We start from the raw sequence: 20,334 nt of genomic DNA, 5'->3' as shown, positions 1-20,334 counted from the left end.
CATTCACTTATGTGCACCCAAAAGCCCAGTAGATGAGATAATAGTTTTGGTGACATCTATACTACAGATAACTTCCATTTTATTATCTGGTCAGTTGCCTGAATTGCATATTCTGCTTCTCTTGTAAGGAAAAAATGCTCATTTTCATTAGTAGTAATGGCATTTGGCCCAGTGGGTTGATTCTAGGAAGATGTTTTTTTCTGGACTATATAAAAACTGAAATCTTTCTAACTCCATTTCTCAGATTAACAACCCAGCTTCACTGGAGTCTCTTGTTAAAGGACTCAATAATAAATGACAAGGAACATATTTCCTTGAACCTGGGAAGCTGCTACCATTCAAACTGGACAAAGCTAGCTTAGATGTATCAACAAACTTGACCTGGTAGAAACAGGCCTTATAAGTAAATCATACAACACTCCTAACATTTTCTGCATATAATCTATTTATATAATTAGTTCACAGGTTTACATGTCATTGAGGAAGAGAGATTTAGGACTAACTAGACAACCCATGAATCTCTTGGTCATTGTTTCAGAGTTATCTCCTTGCCTAAACAGAGAAACAGAATGACCAAGGACAAAGAAGCAGTGGAAGTAGGAATGACTTCTGACTTCCTTCCTGTTTGAATATAGCTGATGATCCTGGGATAGTCAAAGGAGGTGCTGGTCCTCCTGACCTCTGGAGGGCTAGAGTGGGACCTGTCTACTGAACCACTGGACAGTAGCTTGATAGCTCTGAAGTATTGGTAACCACAAGTTTGTCAAATTTAAATTCCACAGGAGTCATGGGTCCTGGATTTTGGACACATTCTTTAAATTATCCCATTTTAGATACCTTGGTTCAAAAATTGTTGTCCTATGTTGCACTGTTTCACCTAGTTAAAGGTTATTGTCATGACAGTTTTACTAGTATATACTGTAGGTAGAAAGTAGTAAAGAGCCCAATTTTATTTTTGTTTGAATGACCCTTCACTCTACGTGGTGTTTGAGAGAAAGCCATACTATATGCATTCCAAAATGGTCAATCACAAATACTGGAAAGAATAAAAAATGCTTTAAACCAATTTAGTTAGTAATTTGGGTAATAATTTTCATATATATATATATACACAAGAAGAGCAAAGTGGGATACAGCTGTTTTTTTCTTACAGAATATGTGATGGCACATTTCTGATCTTTGTTCATTAGTGGAATCAATTGTTTCATGCATTTTAATCTACTATTAAGCTACCATAGTTTATCTATGTGCTACTACCCTCTGCTGGCGATATTTCATATCACTAGCAGGTTCAGGTTAGATTTTTTTTTAGGTTTATTTATTAATATATCAAAATATAAAATACAGAAATATAAATAAAAGTAAAAATAAGGGTAAAATATGGGAGGGAAAAGGGAAGAGAAAAAAGTGTAGGGTAGAGGGGTGAAAGAAAAAAAAAGTGTTGACTTCCGACTTCTTTGGTGCAATAGAATAAGATAATAACATAAAACCTCAATTTTCTTTCTTTCACATAATAATATATCCTAGCCATTTATATAAGAACAAACTTATTTAATCAGCAAAAACCAAAATAAAAGCTTTCATTTTTATACCACCTCAAGCACAAAGTCGAAAAGTGGTTTTCAAGTAGAAACAAAACTGTATTCTTTTCTTTAATCGAAGCAATCAATTTAGCCATTACTGCTAACTCCATCAACTTCTGCAGCCATTCATCCATTGTGGGAATCACAATCTCCTTCCATTTTTGTGCATACTAACATGCTTAATTTGCTTACTGGAGTTGAATACACTGCACCTTAAACTTAACCAAACCTTAAACTAATCAAAGAGGCTGCCCTTATTCAACTATGTTAATCCATAAAAAAAAACACCATAATTAAAATGAACACAGTTGACTTTAGAATAGAACAGAACAGAACAGAACAGAACAGAATAGAATAGGAAGGGACCTTGGAGCAGGGGTGAAATCCAGCAGGTTCTGACAGGTTCTGGAGAACCGGTAGCGGAAATTTTGAGTAGTTCGGAGAACCGGCAAACACCACCTCTGGCTGGCCCCACACTGGGGAGGGAATGGGGATTTTGCAGTATCCTTCCCCTGGAGTGGGGTAGGAATGGAGATTTTGCAGTATCCTTCCCCTGGAGTGGGATGGGATGGGAATGGAGATTTCACAGTATCCTTCCTCTGCCACACCCACCAAGCCACACCACACCGACAGAACAGGTAGTAAAAAAAGTTGGATTTCACACTGCCTTGGAAGTCTTCTAAGTCTCCTGCTCAAGCAGGAGAACCTATACTATTTGAGATAAGTGGCTAGTCTAGTCTCTTCTTAAAAATCTCCAGTGATGAAGCACCCATGATTTCTGAAGGCAAGCTATTCCACTGGTTAATTGTCCTCACTGTTAGGAAGTTTCTCCATAGTTCCAGGTTGCTTCTCTTTCTGGTTAGTTTCCAACCATTGTTTCTTCCCCCGCCCTCTGGTGCTTTGTAGGATAATTTTGTGGCAACCTCTCAAATACTGGAATACTGTTATCATGTCGTCCCTAATTCTTTTTTTCTTTAGACTAACTAGCCAAACCCAAATCCCGCAACCATTCTGCATCTGTTAGTCTCCAGTCCTTTGATCATCTTCTCTGAACTTTTTCCAAGGCCTCAACATCTTAATGTGTTAACATGGTGTTTCTACTTTAGTTTTCATCCCATATGGCAATAAAATAATCTCTGCATTATTTTCGTGTGAACTCTGATTTGAAACGTGACAACAACAAAAGTAAACGTTCTCTTTATTTATTATTTATTTATTTTATATATTTGTCAAGCATATATAAAATACCAGGTAAAAGTATAAACGTAATTTGAATACATGAAAAGAGTAAAAGTAAAAAGGAATATTAGGACGAGGACAGCAGGCACGCTGGTGCACTTATGCACGTCCCTTACAGATCTCTTAAGAATGGCTCGAGGTCAACAGTAGATAGTTTAAGGCTGTGGTTCTCAACCTGTGGGTCACGACTCCTTTGGAGGTCAAACGACCCTTTCACAGGGGTCGCTTAAGACCATCGGAAAACACATATTTTCAGTGGTTTTAGGAATAATTTTATGTTGGGGGTCACCACAACATGAGGAACTGTATTAAAAGGTTGCGGCATTAGGAAAGTTGAGAACCACTGGTTTAAGGTTAAAAGTTTTGGGAGTTTGGGTTTAGACAGTTTAAGGTTAAAGTTTTGGGGGTTTTCTATACACACACATATAATCTACCCACAGAGTTATATAAAAAAGAACAACACATGCAGAAACAAACTGCATTAAATGTACTTTCTCCTTTCCTAAAGATCCAGAAAGCATTTAACTTTTAAGACGCTTCCTCCACCAAAGCCGAACTATAATTCCCAGAATCCCTTTCACCGCGGAAGACTTGTTGCGATGAAGCGCTGGTGTCGGAGGCCAATCATAACGCGAGCTGCGCTTTCGTGGAAGTTTCCTGTAGAGAAGTGGGAGGCTTTGAAAAAGAGTCCAGGTTAGGATGGGTGATTTGGTTTGGTTTGGGGTTGGGCGGGGTAAGGCCGACGGGGGCAGAATTTTTTTTCCTGCAAGCGGGAGGGAATCGTAAAAAATCTTTGCATCTTTTTCCCGCCATAACGGAGACAGAAGAACCCGTGCGCTTTAAGGTCTAGGGTGCTATTTGGTGCTGGACTTTTATTTTAGGTCGTTTGTGCAAACATGGATGCATCGTGGTCTCGCAAAGTTTGCGGGGCGGGCGTGGGGTAGCTGCCTCTCCGGGCTGCATACCCAGCCCCTGACTGCTTCTCCGTGCCCCGGAGTGCGTTGCTGGGCTACCCTGGCACTGGGAATCCGGTTGCTGTTTAGCACTTGGGTGATGGGTCCTCCTCCTTGCTTCTCTGCTTTTGCTCAGACCTATTTGACCAGCTCTATCCTGGTGGAAAGTTAAGCGCTTCCAAAACACGGAGAGAGTTGCGCAGCCCCAGGAACCGATCTCCCAAGTGAAGAGATCCACTGTCCCAATTGTCCAATTGCTGTGTCACTTGATCACAGGCCATGTGATCTGCTTTTTCTAGGGGGAAAAATGTAGCCTAATGACAAGAAGAACTTTAGGGGAAGGGTGGAGGGAAGAAAGTGTGAGTGGGAAGGAGACTTGATGGAGCTGAATATAGTTGGGCGTTAAAGAAAATTGAAGTAATTCAATGATGGTGATTAATAAGAGATTCAAGTAGGATAAAGGATGTAACTCTTCCAATAGAATATAGTTAAACTCTTGGAAAGTTCTGCAATATTTGGGTGATCATGAACTTGAATAGTTCTAAAAGAGTTAGATGGAGTATGAAGATCCATAACAATAAGGATTCTATATTGCTTTACATATTGGGACAATGTACCCCTGAATATCAATTGCTTGAGAATATATCGAGGATAGTAATATTAACTATTATTTTGAGTTCATCAAGTGGTGGACTAGAATGGGTAAGATGTCCTATTTTTTTTTCCTGTGAGTCTTTCAATTCACGTATTGGTTGATGATGGAGATAATTCTTTGTGTAGTGAAAAAAAAAGGCACTTCTCATCTCTTACATCTTCCAAAAATGGGCTTTTAAAATAAAGCAGGGCTGTCAAACTCCCGGCCCATGGGCTGGATGCGTCATGCACTGCCCACTGCCCACTCCTGGTTTAGCGAAGGGGGAAAAAGTCCCAATACATCATGTGACACCACCGTGACGACATAAGTTTGACACCCCTGAAATAAAGGGATGAAAAAAGTGCTGGGTTTGATATTTTTTCATCATCATCTGCTGGGTAGAATTTGCATTTTCTCTCAAGTTCCAATGTGGGAAAAATGAGCAGAGAATTAATTTTATTATTTTTAGACCCAGAAAAAACATCGCATTTTGCAACAGGCTGTATTCCAAAACCAGTTTGCTCCCTTTGACTTTTTCTCCTCAGAGTAATTTTTTTTAAAAATAATAATTTTGCTTTCAAGAGGAGAGATTAAAGAAAAATATATAAAGGATTTGAAGGGAGCAAATATCACTAGTAAGAGTCTGGCTTCAGTTATTCTCCAAAAGATTAAATAAAGAATTGAAATGTTTAGGTGGATGGGTTATTATGAAACAAATGCCCTCTAATGGATTGAATGAATTTTCCTACTTCTGGTATATATAACTGCTTTTCTGCCAAAATGCTTTTCTGCCAAAATGTTGCAGAGCATAATTAAAATATAGTACAATGCACTTTAAAAGTAGAGACATAAAATCAGATAAGTAATACTAAAAAGCTAGGCAGCAGGAAGAAGGAAGATTGAAAATTTCCTAAAGTCAAAAGAATTACAGGTAGATAAATTGATCCTAGCTGCAGTCTCCAAGTGTATAATAATACCTGGGTATTTTCAACTAATACAACTAAAGTTAGTTCTGCTTAAAAACGGCTATGAAAAATAGGTTTTAGTGGACATAGAAAATAAAAGTGTTGCGCAACTTGAGGCTAAATCTCATAGGGGTCAGGTGGGGGGTGGGGAAGATGTAAAACCATTACCCAATATGACTTTTCTCAAGTCCCCCAGGTAAGAGGGGTAAAGAATTAGTAGAATGTGGATTATTTATTTACAAATGATTTGTTTTCCTCAATATCATGGGCTACCAAATATAAGAATTGTGTGGATTAAAGAAGGTTCAGACCATGCCAGCTTTGTTCAGAATGAATTTACTGTATGTCTAGCATCAATACATTGTGTTCCAAGTTGTTGCTTGTAACAGAACCTGACCAATTTCAACTGTTAATTGTGATACGGGGTAGGGTAACAGGTTGCCTTCCGAATGATTTAAATCGGACCTGGGCATTTTATGTCCCCCAGACTACATCTGGCCCTTTGGCGCTCCCTGTCCAGTCTGTCTGAGGTCAATCGGAAATTAGAAATCAAATATAAATAAGGATGCTGCAAGGAGCAGAACAAGAAGCTGAATTGGGTCTGGTTCTGTGCAGTCGCTGTGTGCTCCTTCAGCGTGTTGGTAGCTATGAAAGAACAAGGAGAGAAATGGCTTTTCTGCACCTGTGCAGCGCTCGTCTCTCACCTAGAGAAGCCTGAGTAGTTGAGGTGGCAAAGTTTGAGGACGTCAAATCTGGTTACAGAGGTACACCTCTCCACAACAGTTCCAGTTTCTCAGGTGGCTCCTTTGGAAAATAAATTGCCCATATCTGATTTAAACTATGATTTTTAGCAACAAGGCTAGTGGTCAGTTAGTCCTTTACAGATCCAATTCCAGACATCTGGTGCAACCCAAATTATAGTGACTTTCGTTTTGAAACAGTGTAAGCTGAAGAATCCTGAAGTGAAGGCAGTTTAGTAGAATGTGCTAGACTACAAGAAAAAAAAAGACACTTGTCTTTGCTTGCACCCTGAATAATGCAAACCGAGGAAGAATAAAAAATCTTAAAAGGGATATTACACAGAAAATCATGATAGAAAGAGCAGGAACTGTTACTGAACTGCAAGTTGAATACATTGAGTTGAATATATGTTTGTTCAGCACACATTGTATTATTTAATACAATGAAAAATGATTGTATTCTTAACTGTAGATTCTGAATTAATACTATTTCTTTGTCAGTTGGTTATAGAATTAACTTTTGGGCCAATAAATATGTGAACATGGCAAATAAAAAGCTAAGAAGAGCAGGTTTACCTCATGATCTTTGTGAGAGACTAAGTCGACATCAGATTACTACTTGCCGGGTAAGAAAAGTTCTTTTATGAAGAAAGATATATCATAAATGAGACAGTACTTGAAGTGTGTAGCTTTGAGCATATGTAAAGCATGTACTTAATGCTTGTTGCAGGACTTCTTATGTCTTTCCTTCCTGGAATTAATGAAAATGACTGGACAGAGCTATTGGAGTGTCCAGAAACTTTTTCGGACTGTCAGCCAATCCTGTGCTCCCAAAATGCAAACGGTAGGTATTCTTTCACAAATCAGGGTAGGGGGGAAAATCACAAAGTTCTAACTTTAATCTTCACACCCTTCTGTTATTCCACCAGCTGCCTAATCTCTCTCCAAGTTGCCTTGATCTTATTCCTTAGCCTTATTTTCTGGAGGGGTGGGTTATGTACTGCTGTTCTTGATTGTGTAACCATGCATCTCCAGGATTACTGCAGCTGTAACATAGACCAGTTGTTTGATTTTAATGCTAATGGCATCTTCTAGCATACTGTCTAATGCAGGGGTGTCAAACTTGCAGTGTGCGGGCTGGATGCGTCACATGCTGGCTCCGCCCCCGCCTGGTTTAGCGAAGGGGGAAAAAGTCCCGATACGTCATGTGACGACGCCATGACAATGTGAGTTTGACATCCCTGGTCTAATGGTACTTCTCTACTGAGCATGGTAACCCATTTTGAGGGTCAACTTTAGCTAGTTTATAGATGATCTTATGTCTAATATCAGCAGCTGTGCTGTGTAATGGAAAGTAATGATGTGTCAGCTTCAGGTGTTGGCTGCAGAGCCAATTGTTGTTCAATGTCTTCTTAAGTTCTTAAATCAGGGATGTAATGTGTAGTTGGTCTATTGCTATGAGAGCAGCTTCCACTTTACTATGTTGAAGTGTTGAGTAACTAGCTGTTTCTCCGTTAGTGTGGATGCAGATTGCCTGTCCATCCAAAGTTCATACATACATTTCATATACCACCCCCCCGCCTATCATTAAGTCAGCTGTTGTAGAAACATCCTATCAATTCCAAGTTCTCTTGTCTTATCCATGTATGGTTTGTTCCAGTACACTTACCAGGTTGTTCTGGTTCTTCAACATCTGACACAGATTTTACTCACCTGGACAATATCTGAGCTGGTATAACTCTCCTAGATTATGTTACTCTCATATTTTGAGGTAGGGAATCTTTGCCCAAGGACCCATAATAGTAAGGTAGGTACCTGCCAGGACCCTGCTCTCAAGTGTCAAAGGTGGTATCAATCACTATGCTATCCCCCTAGATAGATAGATAGATAGATAGATAGATAGATAGATGGATGGATGGATGGATGGATGGATGGATGGATAGATGATGGATGGATAGATGGATGGATATCCTTGATCTTTTTTTTTAAAAAAAATTGCCTATACCACCAAACGTTTGGGGAGTAATAAAGTCAATTTTGGGATCCAGTAATTGTGGTAAGAATGGAGATACAAGATACTAAAAGATTCTGGGTAAATTAGCAGAAATTTCTCATTCAGAACCAAATTACTATATGAAAGAATATATCTTGTTCAAAAGGAAGCAACTTGGTTTCTATAGTACAAAGATAAATCCTTCTCACCAGTCTTAGAATTCTTTGAGTGTTATCAAGTACCTGGCTTAGGTGACCTGCTGAACATCATTGATTTGGATTTGAACTAAGTCCCTTGTCATAACTTCAAACAATCCTATCATAGTATGAGATTAGATATGCTTTTGAGTTTGGTGGCTGCTTAAAGAATGGACTGCTGTTTAAACTGAATGACCAGCACTTATGGTTCTATATGGGGGACTGTTGCTTTTTAATTTAGAACTGATTTTGTGATAGCATTTAAGTCCTCTGCCAAACATTAAATCATTTATGGTGGCTAAAATTGAGTTTAGCCAATCCAATTGTCCAATTGTTAATCCAGTTCAAAATAAGTAGATTTCAATGGTTTGCTTATGCATATATAGAGTGAATGAAGTTAGAATTACTAAATGAATGGCACAAAAGAAGATTGAATGGGTTGGCAGGAAGAAGAGGACTGAAAAAATTTTTGATTTAAAAGAACTGATGAGATTCTGAAAAAGGGAAAGCTAGTAGGTTTAACATACAGAAAGCAAGGCATGAAGAAGTGGGAGGGTATGGCAGAACTTTGCAAGTATAGAAATACAATGAATGGCATTGTGAAACGGATTTAGCTATCTTTTCATTTCTGTTTCTTGTGTCTTTAATTTCTTAGGTGTAGTATTTTTTCTGTTTCTCCGCATTTTGCATAAAAGAGCTTACCTTTAATGGAATAATGTGCATTTATGTCTATCTATGTGTGTATTCATGTCATGTCATGTCATGTCATATCATTATCATATGTCATGAAGAAGTCCAAAAGTATCATTGCAAACTAGTGGAATTGGGATTAAAATGGCAAATTCCCCTTAGCCTAAAGTAGTGTACAGTGATACTGATGGGGTCAACAAAATACCTACTATACAGACACACTGATGAGTCTGAAATAGCAATGACAGGCAAGGAAACAATTTTAGGTAGATAGTGAAATAAAATATCAAATATGTGGTTACTGTAAATCTGGTTCACCCACTTTTAAGTGGAAGCATTTCAAATAACTCTAATCTCTTGAGGAAAAGCAAACTATTAAAAAGCCTGAACTTCCCCCTATCTTGTACTTATTTAAATTCATGGATAAATTCCTTTATAAAAACTCATAGTAGTTCTTCATAGGGACTTCAGTAAAACTTTCAGAGAACTCAGACTTTAGAGCCAGTCAATTTTCCTGGACAGGGATATCATTGAGTGGACTTCCAAGCTATTTTTAACCAAAAGGGTAATATTTTCTTCTGTAGTTGTATCATGCAAATTAAACTTTTTACTCTCCAAAGAAGGAAAAGACGTATACTTACATGTCATTGTAATATCAAAGTTGAAGTTTGCACTATACAAATATTGTAACTACTTTAGCCTTGTATATTATCTTTGGTCAGAAAACTTGGGAAAATCTTAATGAAGACAAGAAAATAAATTAAAAACCTACAAGGAATTTTCTTCTATATTTTGGTAAGCAAAACACAGCAGTTGTACTTTTGAACGAAAGTTATACTAAGCAGTTTTCTTAACAATTATATATAGCATCTTTTAAAATGATTCCTTGTTTTAGGCTTATGAAATGAAAATGAAAAGAACCAACAATCCTTCAACAGCATTCTTGGCAACAAGTCTAGAAGATCTGGATAAAATATTGCATGGTGGAATTGCCTGTGGCAGTCTTACAGAGGTAAAAGGTGGACATTTAGCTAAACTTACTTCTATCTGTTTATTTAATATATTTTCAGTGAATATTCATTTATGGTGTTAAAATATGAGCCATGAAGGTCATTCCCACATATCATTATACTATCTCAAAGTACTCCAGACGGTATACAGCATCGGCCGTAAAAAACACATAGAATAATAAATACTCGATTTTTTTTAAAGTGTCAAAACCAAAACATAATCAGGAAAAATAAAGGCAAGCCCCAAATAAAATGCCAGATAGGTGCCACAGTCAACATGGACAAAAGCAGATTGAAATAGAACAATTTTAAGATGTTTCTGGAACTGTGGCAAGGTGGGAGAATTGAATGTATTTCCTGGGGAGAGTGTTCCATAAGGTGGGGGTTGTTAAAAAAGAAGGCCTACTGCTCCCACCCTGGCTCACAGATCTCATGAAGGGAGGGATCTTTTAGCTGGCCTTCTCTCTTTGACCATAGGACACCAGCAGATTCAGTGTTGCCTGATGTTCCCTGCTACGCCACCATTTAGAACTTTAGAAATAATAATCAGCATGTTGAATTGGATGTGGAAGTCTACTAATAACCATTGCAATGACTTTGTATTAACTATGCAATTTATATGATATTGGTAGTATCATGACAATAAACATGCCATTGCATTTTTTTTTTTTACCAGCTGTGGCTTCTGAGTTGTCTCCAAAGACAGCCCCAGATAGAGGGCACTGCAATAGTCTAGTCAAGTGGTGATTAAGTTTGGGCCCTTCTGCTCCTGGTTGGTTTAAAACTGATGAATCAACTGAAGGCAGACATAATCTCCTCAGCTATAACTTCTGTCGCCTGTTTGAGCAGGAGTGATAGATTCAGGAGCACTTCCAAATTGTGAACCACCTTCTATGCGGGAAACTCTGCAACCACATGCAGAGTAACTACTAGGACCAGGTTGTCTTTTGTCTCATCCAGGTCTTTATAGCCTCATCAGTTGTGGTTATTCTCTGCTTTAGTTACCTATTCTAAAACATAGGAGTCAATACCTAGACTGCAGTTTTATCACAAAAGAAGAGGTTTTTTTATTCCATACTTTTGTGGCTTTATTTAAAGAACTGATGCTGAAAAAATTTGCTGTTCATTTTTATGACTGATGATGTGGTTGGAAAGTTGGGACTTGGATATACTTTTTCCCTATTGCCAGTTCTTATCCTGGTTCTCTGAGAGTCAGAAAAATGTTCTGGCACTAATTCCCCAGCATGTTTAAAAAAAACCATTTAAACAAGGAATTGAATCATACCTTTTTGTGATTATTCATTGTTTGTCTTGAAAATAACGAACCATTACATGAAAAGTGGCATTCTTTCTATAAAGAAAAAGTTAAATGTTGTTACTGTAGGGAGGCATTTTGTACCTAACTTCAGATTAAAAATAGAGCAAGATATCTTCAATGAATTCTCAGCCATGATGGGATGACATTTTCAACATTTTTCTCTCTTTTTCTGTTCATTCCATCAGTTTCTAAATGAAAGAATATACTCAGTCAGATTTTTGTGGGAGAGAGTTAAGCCACGCTCACATTGAAATCAATTAGTAATAGTAATACTTTCTGTAATAGTTTCTGCCAAAATGTGAGATGATACAAATACACAAATATTTGTTAATAAAAAATATAAACCAATAAACTGGTTTTGAAAATAATACAGAAATAAATTTTCATTGATGATAAAACTTAAGATGCATATGGTTTGCAAAGTTTGTGAATACATGCCAATATGGGCCAATTGGGCATGTGTCATCCTGCAGGTGGTTAATGGGTTAAGTTAAAATCCCACCTTCTCCCCATGTTTATCTTGCTCCCTTCCTTCCTTCCTTTGTTCATTTTAACTCCACTTTAATGTTAATACTTATTGTTTTAATATTTAATGCTTACCGATTGTAAACCACCTAGAGTCGCCACCAGGTGATGTGGTTGGCATATAAATCAAATAAATAAATAAATAAGGACTGATATTTGATAAAAAGCTTTAATGTTTAGATCGGAAAGATTAGCATCCTATAATGAAAGCAAGCAAGCTGTCAGGGTTCCAAGTAACACCCCCAACATGGTTTAATTAACTCCGGAAAGAAGAAAAAATATGCTTATGAGAAATCTATGTTTATGTTCCCGTCAATAGTCTGTGGGAGTTTCCAAGTTGAGCAATCAATCACTAGATTGATTTTGATGGCTGTGATAGAGTAAGGCCAGGCAGACACAGTGGACTGGGATTGTGTGGTGAAGCTGTTTTGTTTTGTACATTTGATTATATACTTTGTCAAGAGGAGCGTTTCTGATAACAGTTCTGTTGTTTCTGGCAAGGCTGCATTCTTAAGTTAAAGTTAAAGAAAACATCCCAAATGAGCTAAGAGCTTGTTAAATTCTGGCAGCTATTCCAAGCAATGTATGTTTGTATTTCATAATCATGTTATTCTGAGTTTTTTTTTTTTTAAAAAAAACTTTATAACCCCCCTTTCAGTACTTTGGGGGAAAACAAGAAACAAAAAAGCCCATGGGAAAAATGAGGAAATAACTTTTATTGAATTTTCAGCCTCCAAAATTTAACCATCTCAGTTGGAAATGTTATATTTTTCCATATGTTACTAATACTTCAATCATTCACTGTACTGGACTTAAGACTTGAACCATCATCTAAGCATACAAGGTCTTAACCTGTGTTGTAAGTAGTAATTATTGTACTAGGGAAAAGAGAGGAAAAGATGTCTGAGATCCATAAGAATAGCAAAATGCAAATAGAATTTAGATGGTAAAAATATCCTGATAATTGCATTCATTTAGTTACAAATTTGAAACAGAATCAAAACATTCAGAAAGCTGCAAAAGTTGCTCCATGGATATAGTACTAACCACAGTGCAGCTTTCTGAAAGTTTCTTCCTTGTCATGAGATATGGCTCAGACTTTAGGTATCAAAGAGACAGTCTAACCTACCAAATCCAGACCAGGAATCCTAACTCGAGGTGTGGTGGTGAGAAGATATGAGAGGAAACAGTCTCTTTTTGAGCTCCCCTTCTTTGAGATGGCCTGCCCCTCCTCTGCCCCAATCTCATAGCCTTACAAAGGCAAGTAAAGGTTTGAGGGATTGAAATTATAGGCACCATAACGGTTTTATTGTTTTGTATATATGTTACATATTAATTTTGCTATTATAGTCTAAGTTATGCAAAATTTGGTGGAAATGTATTAGTAGAATGTGGTTTGTTCAAGGAATATATGTGGGTTAACAGAAGTAAAACTAGCTATGTCTATGAATGTACTTTTGTTTATTTTATTATATATTATATTATAAGGGTTGGATATGTCTGGAGAACCCTAAAAGGTATAATGAATGGTGTTAATATAAACTAGATTTGACTGTTTCCTTATCTTTTCTTATATCATGCCTTTAAATTATTTGGTATAGCATTACTATATTTTATTTGAAAGAAATGGATGTTTTAAACATATATGCTTTGAAAAATAAACATGTATGGTTTTAAGAATAACATATTTGGACATTGCATCATATTCTCAAAATCTGTTATCTCAAAATCTATTACTTTTGCTATTTTTTAAATCAACCTGAAACATGGTATTGTAAAAATACATGATACTACTGAAGTAATGTGATGTGGAGTCTAAAATTAAAAACAGTAACTTCAGGTTTACAGAAAGATTATAATGCTGTTTGTGCCTATTTCTGTTATTAGATAACGGGTCCATCAGGTTGTGGCAAAACTCAGTTCTGTATTATGATGAGCTTGCTGGCCACAATGCCCACTAACATGGGAGGATTGAATGGGGCAGTTATTTACATTGATACAGAGTCTGCATTTACTGCTGAAAGGTAAAGACTGATACAAAAAAGTATTCACAGCTTTAGAAGACATGTTTCATTACATATATAGTGCACATGCAGCCTGGAATTAGTTCAAGTGCCATAGTGTTGTTTTGAAGGTGATGAAAGATCTAAGTCAAATTCCAGTATTGTCTCTCTTCCCTCTGCCCAATTACATATTTTGCCACCTCCAAACATAGAGACCAGATTTTGTACAGTCCAACACTCTTTTGCAAAAATAGCCAGCTGTATTTTTTTGGAACTTACCACCCATCGGCATTATTTCATTTCATTTCATTTATTCGAATTTCTATACCGCCCTTCTCCTTTCGGACTCAGGGCGGTGAACAGCCAGATAAAAAACATCTATACAAACATCACAGTTAAAAAATAAAGTTAAAATAATTTATAAATTAAAAGAAAACATTGCTTTTCTAATGCTAATAATTCAGTGAAATTCCCACTAGAGTGCAGTCCTGATCCAGTTGAATTTAATAATGAATCTATTATGAGCATCTACAGCATTCTCGTTTCCAATCCTCGTAAGGATAATGTCACCAGATTACTGACAATTTGTGAATGCATTTGAGTATATTTGTTAAAAGAGAAGAAATATTTGTTAAGTTTTTAATCATTTATGTAATTTAGTTTAGGACTGAAAGTTCATTCCGAAATAATTGTTAAGATTGTCATTAAATGCTGCTCCTTTGTGTTTCTTCCACTTGGCCTTTCTGTGATGGGTACATAAGTGTTCCATTGCTCACTTTCAAAGAGGTTAAGCCTCTGACTTTTCCATTTATGATTCCTACTTCTCTCTCTCTCTCTCTCTCTCTTTCTCTCTCTGTATCTCTGTAGTTAGTGAAAAATGAAGAACCGGCAGCAGAAGACATTGGTGCAACGAGTTTTCCACATAATAGGGAATCTCTTGGTAGTTATCTCTGCTTTTAGTGTTAGAGGTAGTTCTCTTCCTCTGTCAGTGATCTAGCAGGTCTGGTCTTCCTGAGTGATAGGTGATCTAATTCTGGCAAGCTAGTTGATCAGGTGGATAATTGGAAAAACGAGGGGATATTTATAGCTATCTGCTCTTCGTTATTCATCTGTATTTATTGCTATTCTTGAGAATCAGAATATGCTGTTTAGTATGAATTTCACAAAAATTTGGGGTGGGATGTATTTAAAGACATGTTGAAAAATATGAGAAAGAATCAAATATATACATTGTTTATCAATTTGTGTTTACTTTTCATTGAAATTTTCTGCATAGATAATTTCTTTCATGTTCAATTGATTTCTGAAAATCAATGGTTATCCTTTCTCAGTAATTTTCTTTCGGCCCCAAACAGGCTTGTTGAAATAGCACAGCATCGATTCCCACATTATTTTGCTACAGAAGAAAAGCTGATTGCAATGACAAACAAGGTTCTTGTCTATCAGGAGCTAACCTGTGATAGCGTACTAAAAAGGTAAGCAAACTCTCTCTTGAGGGCAGCACAGTGTGTAAAACATTTAATATAGAATATGAAAGCCAATTAATATCTGAACCCTTACTGTTATATTTGGATATAACACATACATACAAACAGACATAAACACATATGCGCGTGCACACACACACACACACAAACAAACACATACACACATACAACTTACACAGGCACACATACATATGAATTGTTGTTAGTTGCGAAGTCATGTCCGACCCATCGCAACCCCATGGACAACTTTCCTCCAGGCCTTCCTGTCCTCTACCATCCTCTGGAGTCCATTTAAGCTCACACCTACTGCTTCAGTGACTCCATCCAGCCACCTCATTCTTTGTTGTCCCTTTCTTCTTTTGCCCTCAATCTTTCCCAGCATTAGGTTCTTCTCCAGTGAGTCCTTCCTTCTCATTAGGTAGCCAAAGTATTTGAGTTTCATCTTCAGGATCTGGCCTTCTAAAGAGCAGTCAGGGTTGATCTCTTCTAGGACTGACTGGTTTGATCACCTTGCAGTCCAAGGGATTTGCAGGAGTCTTCTTACATATGAATAGACCTAAATAATACAGTATATCTCCATATCCTTAGTGAATGACAGTCTGCTAAAACATTTTTTTAAAAATATGTTCTATCTTACTTTTTTGACCTACAGAAAACAGCAGTATTGAGGATTTTATATGTTGGGGAAGCATTTTCTTAGGCATATTTTTTTAAGTAGGTGATCCAGATAGACTGTTATTTCACACCTCTCTTGATGTGCAATGTCATTTCTTTGTAGGACTTCTTATTACTTTTATTTAAACTTCAAAAACATTACAATTAATGTTTCTTTAAAAAAAGAAAGCCATAGTATAGTATAAAACCTACAGTATGTGTAATAATAGCAATATGTACTATATTTAAAATAAAGCAATATTTGTTTAATTATAAGATTTGTAGGCTGCCCCAATGTGTAGATAAGTAGTCCCTTATAAATATAACAAATAAGGTAAAGAAACAAATGAAATAATATATTAAATTATTTAAAAACAAACCAATAACAAAAACCTTAAGATGCAAAAAACTTGTATCAAACTAGAAAATCAAGATAACAAAGTAAAAATCCAAATATCTGACTTACCTCTTTTTCTAAACTATGCTTATAAAACTCATTTAAAGATTTTTTCATTTCTATGTATTTATTTATCTAAGTAGCTACTAAGATAACATTATTTAATGTTTTCCAAGTTGAGCTTCAATTTTTAAATAATGAACTTAAATCTAAGATGTGTGAGAGACTTATGGATACTGTGCACATAAATAGAATTTTGGGCCAAATTGTAATATATAAGTTTTAGGAATACATTTTCAAGGCAATAGTTTTACAATTTACAATTGCTGTTACAATTGATTTGGGTAACACCGTAACCAACATTATTGCAATGATTAATAGAAAGGAAGTATGTAGAGAGAGCCCAGGATGATATGTCCAAGTTAAAATTATTATTTGTAGCCTTGGGAGCTTCATCACTGGATAAAATTATCTGAGTATGAAAGATAGGCTGGATCTTTCTCTGGGCAAATGGCAATAAGAACAAGATGATTCATGTTGAAGATAGGAACATTCATGGAATACTATTTGTAGTAAAGTAGAAAAATTTCTAGGAAAGTACTGAATTATGAGGAATTGGCCATAGGATCAAATAAGTCTCAGTTGATTCCAAATACAGAACTTGGCTCTGGAATGACACAATAACAAAAATACATGCAAAATAAAATCTGAGTTCAAGTGCAAATATAAGCTTCTAATGAAAGATTACACAGGGATTAAGTACTCTAAGATTTAAGATCACTAGAATGAAGTCAATAATATAATATTGTGTTTCCCCGAAAATAAGATCCTGTCTTATATTTTTTTGAACCCCGAAATAAGCGCTTGGCCTTATTGCCATGCACTCAAAATCCCGATTGGGCTTAATATCAGGAGACGTCTTATTTGGGGGGAAACAGAGTAACAGAAAATCTCAGACAGATTCTTTGTGTTAAAATTAGCTGACTGAGTTTTTTCAAAAGCTATAAATGTCAGGTAGTATTGGAGAAAAATCACTAAAATATACTTGTGGTACTATTCTACTTATCATTCTTGAAATGAGACTGTTGCATGACTGGGTCACAGTACTGGTTAACAAATTGTTCAGCTTAAATATCTCTTGTTGGAATTGACTTGGCAAGGTGAATTTCAATAATGTGTAACCATAGTTCCATGGTAGGAATTCCTTTTTAAATTACTCAATAGAAGGCACAAATTAGTAGTAGTAGTAGTAGGTAATTGAATCCCCTGTTAATATAAAGGATCTCTTTTGTGGCAGCCTTCAAGTTTATGTTCTTATTACTTCCATAATAAAATAAAATCTTTAGTAAGTTGCCAGAATGATATTAATAAAAATTACAAGATATGCATATATGCAGATTCAGTGGTTGGACTTTTCTGTAGTAAAACAGATAATATGCCATTCAGACGCAAACAACTGCATTAGGATTTCAAAATGTACATATTAAAATATAAAAGTAACAAACATTTGCAAACGCATATGCCACGGAAGTACACTTTCTGATATTGGCTGCAGTTACCTGTTGGACAAGGGGATGCGATGACTCAGCGGTTAAAGATGCTGAGCTTGTCAACTGGAAAGCTGATAGACCAGTTTGAGACCCAAGTGCCATGCAGCAGGGTGAGCTCCTGTTACTTTCCCAATTCCTGCCCACTTAGCAGTTTGAAAACATGTAAATACAAGTAGATAAATAGGTCGTATTTCGTGGGGCGATAAAGCGTTCCATGTGCCTCAACCTATAATGCTGGGCATGTCTTTGGATAACACTGCTCCCTTGACTAAGAATTAGAGATGAGCACTGCCCCCTAGAGTCAGATATGACTGGACAAGGGAAACTGTTATCTTTTACCTGTTGGACATGCAGAAGTGGGGGATTGTTTATTTAAACTGGAGGCCTCGGGTACATATAGCAATAGCAATAGTACTTAGACTTCTATACTGCTTCAGAGTGCTTTTACAGCCCTGAGTCAGCATATTGACCCAACAATCTGGGTCCTCATTTTACCCATCTCGGAAGGATAGAAGGCTGAGTCAACCTTGAGCCTGGTGAGATTCGATCTGCCAAATTGCAATCAGCTGGCAGTCAGCAGAAGTATCCTGCAGTACTGCATTCTAACCACTGCGCCACCGTGGCATATGAATGTATATACATGCATTCATATGCAGATATGGTGCTTAATTTACTGATGTGAAGAAATTGAGATTGTTTCAAGGCAACAAAGTATCTGTGCACACTTACGGAGTTTATAGAATAATCATGCTACAAAGTGTTACTTGATTTAAAAAATATTATACCAACATATCTATTTGTTTTTGAGCAACAATTTAACGTTAACTTCAAGAATGCCTTTTCAATTTCAATTTCCTAGCCTAATTTGGATTTAGGATTTCCTGAAAATCTCTCTTTCAGTTACTGATCAGGTTCAGCCCTGCTTCAGCCTTTCAAAATCAATCAAGATCCATTTGCAATTAGAATCTAGAAAGATATGTAGATATTTATACCAAATTCTACAATTGTTATTTGGGTTATTCTTTCTTCCCCCCAGAATTAAATCTTTGGAAGAAGAAATAATTTCTAAGAACGTTAAACTAATAATAGTTGACTCTGTTGCTTCAGTAGTCAGAAAAGAATTTGATACAAAGCGTCAAGGTAACCTGAAAGAACGAAGCAATTTATTGACTAAAGAAGCTTCAATATTGAAATACTTGGCTGAAGAGTTTTCAATACCCGTAAGTTTTTTTTCTCTATTTTTCGTATGTGAAGTATTTTAAAGCCTTTTGTATTTTCAATGATTTAGAATGTCTGAAAACTTACTTGAAATACTGTAATACATACATTTTTTAAAAAATTGCTTGGCAAGAAGACTAATATGGTACTTTTTCTCATGTAGAAGAAGGAATAATATTTGTTCTGGTTTTCTGATCACAGCATGAACAATTAATGCTATTTTTTGCAGATTTGTCCAAGGATATTAGCATCCCGTGTTCTCATTCCTTAAGATTAGCCATTTACTGATGAATCAAAGCTTCTTGTAGAAATAAATTGATGGATTATATTCTGAAGCGTATCTGAGATTAAATTATTCCACTATGGGGATGTTTGTAACTAGCCTTAGGAACGGCCCATATGATTCCGGATGGTAGTACAACAGGAAATTCTCATTGCTAACATGGCAGATTAGCTATGTCTTCTTTATGAGTTTGCATCATTAAGATACTACATGTGGTATTTGAGTGAATAGTCTCGAGCATTTTCAAGTCAGAGATGCCTTGCATTTTTTGAAAGTGGACTCTGAAACCTAAGAAGAGATCCCAAATTATTACCAGTTAAGAGAGGGTACTGCAGAAATACTGTTTCTCTCCAAAAATAAGGCCAGGTCTTATTTTCTTTTGACCCCCGAAAAAACGGCTAGGCCTTCTTTTTGGAGGGTTCTAATTATTGACTCACTTCGCGGTGGTGGCATCAAAAGCCTTGCCCAGCAGGACCCCGCTGCTGGCCCACTCCGGATTGATCCGGAGCTCTGTTATCGGCTGCATATGCCTTCTGGCAGGCATCTAAAGGCAAAACGGAGGCAAGGGCAATGCGTGTGAGTGGTGGCAAGCAGCCATAGAAGAAGCTGCTGCAGAAGAAGGTGAGGCAGTTGTCGGGGTGTGCGAGGCCTGGTAAGTAGGGCAACTCCACCCCCCCATCCCCACCCTAGCTTATTTTTTTACCTGTGTGCCTTGCCCTGTCCCCTGCACCTCGGGGTGGATGGGGTCTTAATTAAGGCTAATTTTGTGGGTGGGGCTTAATTTGATCGCATGTGCTCAAAAACGTGACAGGGCTTCTTTTCAAAGTGGGTCGTCTTTTTGGAGAAACACGGTATTACAACTTTATGATCACAACCAGAAGGGAGGAGTGCAAAC

General features: G+C 36.8%; 1 protein-coding gene across 7 annotated transcripts in view; it reads left to right on the top strand.

Annotated features, from left to right (window-relative positions):
• Positions 1–3,403: 3,403 nt before the first annotated feature.
• Positions 3,404–20,334, top strand: part of RAD51B (RAD51 paralog B) — a 485,747-nt gene continuing 468,816 nt past the window's right edge. For 3 of the 7 annotated variants that reach the window (XM_087876343.1, XM_087876357.1, XM_087876352.1), the window contains exons 1-7: positions 3,418–3,515; positions 6,616–6,740; positions 6,845–6,958; positions 9,890–10,006; positions 13,735–13,871; positions 15,206–15,325; positions 18,975–19,158. In XM_087876343.1, coding sequence (XP_087732469.1) covers positions 3,422–3,515; positions 6,616–6,740; positions 6,845–6,958; positions 9,890–10,006; positions 13,735–13,871; positions 15,206–15,325; positions 18,975–19,158 — 891 coding nt within the window. In that variant the 5' untranslated portion in view covers positions 3,418–3,421. Of the gene's footprint in view, positions 3,516–3,643; positions 3,667–6,615; positions 6,741–6,844; positions 6,959–9,889; positions 10,007–13,734; positions 13,872–15,205; positions 15,326–18,974; positions 19,159–20,334 lie in introns of those variants that run through there. The other 4 variants (XM_087876340.1, XM_034417628.3, XM_087876346.1 and 1 more) reach the window with 4 other exon arrangements.

The sequence above is a fragment of the Pantherophis guttatus genome, chromosome 1 (assembly GCF_059756535.1).
Source record: "Pantherophis guttatus breed Tessera chromosome 1, ASM5975653v1, whole genome shotgun sequence".
Lineage (NCBI taxonomy): Eukaryota > Metazoa > Chordata > Lepidosauria > Squamata > Colubridae > Pantherophis > Pantherophis guttatus.
Note: the sequence above shows the minus strand (reverse complement) of the source record. Positions and strands in the feature narration are given on the sequence as shown.